Source organism: Nerophis ophidion, linkage group LG03 (genome assembly GCF_033978795.1).
Source record: "Nerophis ophidion isolate RoL-2023_Sa linkage group LG03, RoL_Noph_v1.0, whole genome shotgun sequence".
Taxonomy (NCBI): domain Eukaryota; kingdom Metazoa; phylum Chordata; class Actinopteri; order Syngnathiformes; family Syngnathidae; genus Nerophis; species Nerophis ophidion.
The window spans coordinates 15,470,760-15,480,780 of record NC_084613.1 but is presented as its reverse complement, the minus strand read 5'-3'; the positions used below and the strand labels follow the sequence as shown (position 1 = coordinate 15,480,780).

The window sequence follows — 10,021 nt, the reverse complement described above, 5'->3', positions numbered from 1 at the left end:
ACTAACTTCTAACCTCCGTCCTGTTCCAACATGAAATAATTGGTCATTTGAAGAGACGTATAATTGTGAGGATCGAGGGAAGAAAATGCTGATTCATGGTTAATTCCTCACGGGGGCGTGTCCTTGTCAGCAGCCCGTCTACTTATTATTGACTTCAAAAATTCCATCTTGGACTTCCTCACGCATCTTTCACTTAGGCCCCGAGTGGAAGATCATCATCATCTTCATCAGCCAATCTACGCTACCTTCATCACGCACTTAACGCCTTTGTCAGGACCTGACAGGCTGAGCGGGAGATGGGTCGAGGCCCGCTTCAGCGGCACGTGACCGGCCGCTTGTGAGGCCCATTACAAACTCGCACGCACGCACGCACGCACGCACGCACGCACGCACGCACGCACGCACGCACGCACGCACGCACGCACTCACACACACACACACACACACACACACACACACACACACACACACACACACACACACACACACACACACACACACACACACACACACACACACACACACACACACACACACACACACACACACACACACACACACACACACACACACACACACACACACCGCTAATGTGCACCAAGGTCTGAGCCGTCATGGCCGCCGCATCGATTCCTGAGGCGTGTTTAGCAACTGGGCTCAAATATTTTCCAGGCGTCGCAACAGGGAGGCTTGTGTGTGACTTATGTGTGTGTGCTTTACACACAACAACAACATCAACACACACGATGTAGTTTTTTCTATTTGTCGCACTCTTATTTCATTGTTTTTATCTTGCAATTTTACTTTTTATACGAACCCTTTCACTGTATCGCTTTTGCTTTATCTTGTTTAGCTTATGCATTGTTTATGTTCTGTGTTTGTTCCTGTTTTATTTTTTGCCCCGTGCTCTTTAACCTGTAAAGCACTTTGGCCCAATTTAAAAATTGTTGTAAACGTGCTATATAAATAAAGTTTACCTCAGGGGTATTCGAAGTTTCTGACTTGGGGGCCGCATTAAGCTACAAAATAAAGACTCGATATACAAAGAAATTCAATCGGAGCAGAAACATAGGAGGAAACGGGATTAAAACCCGATGCTAACCGCCCGTTGAAAATACATGGGTACGGCTAGTAGCTCCTATTAGCAAACAGATAGATTTACCAACTCGGCGTACAAACCCCGTTTCCATATGAGTTGGGAAATTGTGTTGGATGTAAATATAAACGGAATACAATGATTTGCAAATCCTATTCAACCCATATTCAGTTGAATATGCTACAAAGACAACATATATGATGTTCAAACTGATAAAAAAAATGTTTTTTTGCAAATAATAATTAACTTTAGAATTTGATGCCAGCAACACGTGACAAAGAAGTTGGGAAAGGTGGCAATAAATACTGATAAAGTTGAGAAATGCTCATCAAACACTTATTTGGAACATCCCACAGGTGTGCAGGCTAATTGGGAACAGGTGGGTGCCATGATTGGGTATTAAAACAGCTTCCCAGAAAATGCTCAGTCTTTCACAAGAAAGGATGGGGCGAGGTACACCCCTTTGTCCACAACTGGGTGAACAAATAGTCAAACAGTTTAAGACCAACGTTTCTCAAAGTGCAATTGCAAGAAATTTAAGAATTTCAACATCTACGGTCCATAATATCATCAAAAGGTTCAGAGAATCTGGAGAAATGACTCCACGTAAGCGGCATGGCCGGAAACCAACATTGAATGACCGTGACCTTCAATCCCTTCAATATCGACATCAATCTCTAAAGAATATCACCACATGGGCTCAGGAACACCTCAGAAAACCACTGTCACTAAATACAGTTGGTCGCTACATCTGTAAGTGCAAGTTAAAGCTCTACTATGCAAAGCCAAAGCCATTTTTCAACAACAGCCAGAAACGCCGCCAGTTTTGCTGGGCCTAAGCTCATCTAAGATGGACTAATGCAAAGTGGAAACGGGTTCTGTGGTCTGACGAGTTCGCATTTCAGTTTTTTGGGGGAAACTGGGGACGTTGTGTCCTCCAGATCAAAGAAGAAAATAACCATCCGGAGTGATATAGGCGCAAAGATGAAAAGCCAGCATGTGTGATGATATGGGGGTGTATTAGTGCCCAAGGTATGGGTAACTTACCCATCTGTGAAGGCACCTTTAATGCTGAAAGGTACATACAGGTTTTGGAGCAAAATATGTTGCCGTCCAAGCAACGTTATCATGGATGCCCCTGCTTATTTCAGCAAGAAAATGCCAAGCTACGTGTTACAACAGTGTGGCTTCGTAGTAAAAAAGTGTGGGTATTAGACTCCATCGAATATGTGTGGCGCATTATGAAGCGTAAAATACGATAGCGGAGACCCCGGACTGTTGAACGACTGAAGCTCTACATAAAACAAGAATGGGAAAGAATTCCACTTTCAAAGCTTCAACAATTAGTTTCCTCAGTTCCCAAACGTTTATTGAGTGTTGTTAAAAGAAAAGTTGATGTAACACAGTGGTGAACATGCCCTTTCCCAACTACTTTGGCACGTGTTGCAGTCATGAAATTCTAAGTTAATTATTGTTTGCAAAAAAAACCAAAAACGTTTTTGAGTTAGAACATCAAATATCTTGTCTTTGTAGCGCATTCAATTGAAGGATTTGCAAATCATTGTAGTTTGTTTATATTTACATCCAACACAATTTCCCAACTCATATGGAGACGGGGTTTGTATGTGTATATATACATATATATATATATATATATATATATATATATATATATATATATATATATATATATATATATATATATATATACATATATATATTAGAGATGTCCAATAATACCGGACTGCAGATATTATCGGCTCATAAATGTTTTAAAATGTAATATCAGAAATTGTCGGTATCTGTTTTGAAATTATCAGTATCGATTTCAAAAAGTCAAATTCATGACTTTTTAAAATTGAAAGAGTACAGAGCGCCAACAAACCTTAAAGTCACTGCCTTTGCATACCGGCCCAGTCACTTAAAATCTACGGCTTTTACACGCACTAGTGAATGCAAGTCATACTTGGTCAACAGCCATACAGGTCACACTGAGGGTGGCCGTACAAACAACTTTAACACTGTTACAAATATGCGCCACACTGTGAACCCACACCAAATAAGAATGGCAAACATATTTTGGGAGAACATCCGCACCGTAACACAACATAAACACAACAGAACAAATCCCCGGAAACCCTTGCAGCACTAATGCTTCCGGGACGCTACAATAAATACATCCCCCGCTACCTCCTACTCCCCCACCTCAACCCCGCCCGCCCAACCCAATTGTTTAATGCATCCAGCGGGGCATCACAACAAAATTAGGCATATTAATGTGTTAATTCCACGACTGTATATATCGGTATCGGTAATTAAGAGTTGGACAATATCGGAATATCGGATATCTTTCCACTTCCTGTTTGACAAGGAGGACACCAGTGTGTGACACAATGTTCCCCTTCTTGTTTGAGATGGATTTTATAGGTTTGACACAATGTTCCGCTTCCTGTTTGAGATGGACGACACTAATGTGTGACACCATGTTTCAATACCTGTTTGAGATGGATTGTTTAAGTGACAAAATGTTCCACTTCCTGTTGCAGATGGGTTACATATGTTACACAATGTTCCACTTCCTGCTCAGCAAGTTCACAACACACCGAAGAGGAACATCAGCCTGAACAACTTGATTAACTCCCTGCCAATCACATACGTGTGTGTGTGTGTGTGTGTGTGTGTGTGCGTGTCACAAGCCTCCTCAATAAACATTATTGTAACCGTAAGACTGAAAGGAGGAAAAAGAAGAAGAAATAGGAAAAAAGGAGAAGACAAATAATAATAATAAGAAGAAGGATAAGAAGGAAAACAAGGACAGGGGAATAAAAAGAAAAAAATAAAAATAAAATGAAGGAGAATCCGAATAAAATCAAGAAAACAAGAGATGAAGAAGAATAGAAAAATGGACTTACGTCAAAGATTTTTTCCAAGTAGAGTTCATCCTTGATGGAATCACGAAGGATGTCTTGATTGTGTCGTATGAATGCGATGTAGGTGTCTGCCATGTCCGTTCCTGCTTTCTGTAACACACATCACAACGTATAGGCGGTCATAGCGCGGTTGGTAGAGCGGCCGTGCCAGCAACTTGAGGGTTCCAGGTTCGATTCCCGCTTTCGCCATCCTAGTCACTGCCGTTGTGTCCTTGGGCAAGACACGTCGCCCACCTGCTCCCAGTGCCACCCACACTGCTTTAAATGTAACTTAGATATTAGGTTTCACTATGTAAAGCGCTTTGAGTCACTAGAGAAAAGCGCTATTTAAATATAAATTCTCTCTCTCTCTCTATTATCATTATATTACATTGTTATTACACCACATCAGGGGTCGGCAACCCGCGGCTCTTTGGCCACTCTGTTGCACAATCGCCGACCCCCCCTATTGTTACGGGGCGAATCTGGTTCTCGGAGCCTCTTCCGGACATTCTTCGATTTTCACTCGGACAACAATATTGAGGGCGTGCCGTGATGGCTTTACTTTTAGCGCCCTCTACATTTTGACGCGTTTCACAAATTAAAGAAGACAAAGGTAGCCGCAACCATTTTCGCGAATAACCGCTAGTGGTCACCCATGTAACAATAATAAGGTCGTGCCATGAAGCCATGGCCTTTAACGCCTTCTACAACATGTACAGACATCTTGCCAGTCCAGTTGTATGTGGCTTCCGCAGATACACGTACACGACTGCAAGGCACACTGGGTGACACAGAGTACACTGAAGGTTGTGATATAAATAACTTTAACACTCTTACTAATATGCGCCACACTGTGAACACACACCAAACAAGAATGACAAACACATTTCGGGAGAACATCCTCACAGGTAACACAACATAAACGTAACACAACAAATACCCAGAATCCTTTGCATCCATGACTATTCCAGACTATATTGTACACCCCCGCCCACCTCAACCAACGCACGGAAGCGGGTTTTGGTGCTAGCAGGGTGTATAATATAGCCTGAAATAGTCATGGATGCATAGCATTCTGGGTAATTGTTATGTTGCGTTTATAATGTGTTACAGGGCGGATGTTCTCCAGAAATATAGTACTACACAACACTGTTGTCACACTCTGTAATACTACACAACACTGTTGTCACACTCTATAGTACTACACAACACTGTTGTCACACTCTGTAGTACTACACAACACTGTTGTCACACTCTGTAATACTACACAACACTGTTGTCACACTCTATAGTGCTACACAACACTGTTGTCACACTCTATAGTGCTACACAACACTGTTGTCACACTCTGTAGTACTACACAACACTGTTGTCACACTCTGTAGTACTACACAACACTGTTGTCACACTCTGTAGTACTACACAACACTGTTGTCACACTCTGTAGTGCTACACAACACTGTTGTCACACTCTGTAATACTACACAACACTGTTGTCAAACTCTATAGTGCTACACAACACTGTTGTCACACTCTGTAGTACTACACAATACTGTTGTCACACTCTGTAATACTACACAACACTGTTGTCACACTCTATAGTACTACACAACACTGTTGTCACACTCTATAGTGCTACACAACACTGTTGTCACACTCTATAGTGCTACACAACACTGTTGTCACACTCTGTAGTACTACACAACACTGTTGTCACACACTATAGTACTACACAACACTGTTGTCACACTCTATAGTGCTACACAACACTGTTGTCACACTCTATAGTGCTACACAACACTGTTGTCACACTCTGTAGTACTACACAACACTGTTGTCACACTCTGTAGTACTACACAACACTGTTGTCACACTCTGTAGTACTACACAACACTGTTGTCACACTCTGTAGTACTACACAACACTGTTGTCACACTCTGTAGTGCTACACAACACTGTTGTCACACTCTGTAATACTACACAACACTGTTGTCAAACTCTATAGTGCTACACAACACTGTTGTCACACTCTGTAGTACTACACAACACTGTTGTCACACTGTAATACTACACAACACTGTTGTCACACTCTGTAATACTACACAACACTGTTGTCACATTCTATAGTGCTACACAACACTGTTGTCACACTCTGTAGTACTACACAACACTGTTGTCACACTCTGTAATACTACACAATACTGTTGTCACACTCTGTAATACTACACAACACTGTTATCACACTCTGTAGTACTACACAACACTGTTGTCACACTCTGTAGTACTACACAACACTGTTGTCACATCTGTAGTACTACACAACACTGTTGTCACACTGTAGTACTACACAACACTGTTGTCACACTCTGTAGTACTACACAACACTGTTGTCACACTCTGTAATACTACACAACACTGTTGTCACACTCTGTAATACTACACAACACTGTTGTCACACTCTTTGGAACTATACAACACTGTTGTCACACTGTAGTACTACACAACACTGTTGTCACACTTTATAGTACTACACAACACTGTTATCACACTCTATAGTACTACACAACACTGTTGTCACACTCTGTAGTACTACACAACACTGTTGTCACACTCTATAGTACTACACAGCACTGTTTTCACACACAATAGTACTACACAACAGTTGTCACACTCTAAAGTACTACACAACAGTGTTGTCACACACTATAGTACTACACAACAGTGTTGTCACACACTGTAGTACTACACAACAGTGTTGTCACACACGGTAGTACTACACAACAGTGTTGTCACACATCATAGTACTACACAAGACTGTTGTCACACACTATAGTACTACACAACAGTGTTGTCATACACTGTAGTACTACACAACAGTGTTGTCACACATCATAGTACTACACAAGAGTGTTGTCACACTTTATAGTACTACACAACACTGTTATCACACTCTATAGGAGTTTAGTACTATAGTGTGTTGTCACACACTATAGTACTAAACAACAGTGTTGTCACACACTGTAGTACTACACAACAGTGTTGTCACACATCATAGTACTACACAACACTGTTGTCACACTGTAGTACTACACAACAGTGTTGTCACACTTTATAGTACTACACAACACTGTTATCACACTCTATAGTACTATACAACACTGTTGTCACACTGTAGTACTACACAACAGTGTTGTCACACTTTATAGTACTACACAGCACTGTTATCACACTCTATAGTACTACACAACACTGTTGTCACACTCTGTAGTACTACACAACACTGTTGTCACACTCTGTAATACTACACAACACTGTTGTCACACTCTATAGTACAACACAACACTGTTTTCACACACAATAGTACTACACAACAGTGTTGTCACACACTATAGTACTACACAACAGTGTTGTAACACACTTTAGTACTACACAACAGTCTTGTCACACACTGTAGTAATACACAACAGTGTTGTCACACATCATAGTACTACACAAGACTGTTGTCACACACTATAGTACTACACAACAGTGTTGTCATACACTGTAGTACTACACAACAGTGTTGTCACACATCATAGTACTACACAAGAGTGTTGTCACACTTTATAGTACTACACAACACTGTTATCACACTCTATAGTACTACACAACACTGTTTTCACACACAATAGTACTACACAACAGTCGTCACACACTGTAGTACTACACAACAGTGTTGTCACACACTATAGTACTACACAACAGTGTTGTCACACACTGTAGTACTACACAACAGTGTTGTCACACATCATAGTACTACACAAGACTGTTGTCACACACTATAGTACTACACAACAGTGTTGTCACACACTATAGTACTACACAACAGTGTTGTCACACACTATAGTACTACACAACAGTGTTGTCACACACTATAGTACTACACAACAGTGTTGTCACACACTGTAGTACTACATAACAGTGTTGTCACACACTATAGTACTACACAACAGTGTTGTCACACACTATAGTACTACACAACAGTGTTGTCACACACTATAGTACTACACAACAGTGTTGTCACACACTATAGTACTACACAACACTGTTGTCACACACTATAGTACTACACAACAGTGTTGTCACACACTGTAGTACTACATAACAGTGTTGTCACACACTATAGTACTACACAACAGTGTTGTCACACACTATAGTACTAAACAACAGTGTTGTCACACACTGTAGTACTACACAACAGTGTTGTCACACACTGTAGTACTACACAACAGTGTTCTCACACACTATAGTACTACACAACAGTGTTGTCACACACTATAGTACTACACAACAGTGTTGTCACACACTATAGTACTACACAACAGTGTTGTCACACACTGTAGTACTACACAACAGTGTTGTCACACACTATAGTACTAAACAACAGTGTTGTCACACACTGTAGTACTACACAACAGTGTTGTCACACACTATAGTACTACACAACAGTGTTGTCACACACTGTAGTACTACACAACAGTGTTGTCACACACTGTAGTACTACACAACAGTGTTGTCACACATCCTAGTACTACACAAGAGTGTTGTCACACACTATAGTACTACACAACAGTGTTGCGGTCTCTCTGAGTGTGAGGATAGCAGCAAGTGTGTGTCACTGTCCAAACAGCCGTGATGCAACAGACTAACAGGAAGTGACACGTGCGGGCAGTCAGGCGGCTGTAATGCAGACAGACCAGCAGGCAGCAAGACAGGCGTGTTGCGGAGGTTAAAGTGGGGTCACATGACCGCGGGGGAACTGCTGTGTGTGTGTGTGTGAGTGTGTGTGTGATGGACAAAAGTGTGTGGTACAGAGGACAGGTGCGTGCTGCACATGAAGACTGTCAAGACTTCAACACACTTTGAGGTCAAAAACTTCTTCTCCCATCATCTCCATCAAACATGGCCGCTGCAGGATCGTCTCTTCCCACCCATGAACGCAAACAGCTGGCCGGGACTCGAACCCAAACACACTGTCCAACTTTAGCATAGTTACTATCCCCCACTCCATTGTGAGCATCTTCTGGTGGCAGCGTGTCAAAGAAAAGGAAAGCCTGTTGTGACCATCAGGAAGGATAAAGATGGCTTCCTTGAGCAGCATAGTGGTGTCAGTTGTTTTTGATGAGACCAAAAGTGCTCATTTGCATAATCTAAAAGTTGGTAGGTCGGAAGACAAAGTGACATCAAAGTCTTTGATTACGGCATTTTATTATTGTATTAATGTATTACAATATTTTATTACTGTATTTTATTATTGTATTACTGTATTTTCTAATTCATTACCGTATTTCAATAATTTACAACTGTATTTTATTATTTTACTGTTTTATATTATTTCATTACTGTATTTTCTATTTTATTACTATATTTCAATATTTTATTACTGTATTTTATTATTTTACTGTATTGTATTATTGTATTACTGTACTGTACTACTTCATTACTGTATTTCAATATGTTATTACGGCATTTGAATATTTGATATAGTATATAGTATTTTATTATTTTACTATACTTTATTATTGTATTTTTATTGTATTACTGTATTTTTAAATGTTATTACAGTATTTTATATTTTACTTTGTATTACTGTACATTTTATTACTGTATTTTATCATTTTACTGTACTTTATTATTGAATTTGTATTGTATTACTGTATTTCAAAATGTTATTACTGTATGTTTTGTTTTACAATATTTTATTTTGTATTACTGTTTTATTTTATAACTGTATTTAAATCATTTTACTGTATTTTATTATTTTACTGTATTGTATCAATGTCAACTGTATTTTGATTCAATTATTGTATTTTATTACTGTATTTAATTTACCATATTTTATTATTGCATTACAGTATTGTATTATTTTATTACTGTATTTCAACATTTTATTGCTGTATTTGAGTACTGTATTGTATTATTATATTACAGTATTTCACTGTTGTATTTTATTATGATTTTATTTTGTAACTGT

At 39.7% G+C, this 10,021-nt stretch overlaps 1 protein-coding gene across 10 annotated transcripts in view; it reads right to left on the bottom strand.

Annotated features, from left to right (window-relative positions):
- The window catches only part of cadps2 (Ca++-dependent secretion activator 2), a 322,908-nt gene that overhangs the window by 18,375 nt on the left and 294,512 nt on the right, over positions 1-10,021 (bottom strand). For all 10 annotated transcript variants that reach the window (XR_009806043.1, XM_061894374.1, XM_061894375.1 and 7 more), the window contains one exon: positions 4,009-4,116. Coding sequence is in view for 9 of the 10 variants with exons in the window: in XM_061894374.1 (XP_061750358.1) it covers positions 4,009-4,116 (108 nt within the window). In the remaining variant the exon portion in view is untranslated. The remainder of the gene's footprint in view (positions 1-4,008; positions 4,117-10,021) is intronic.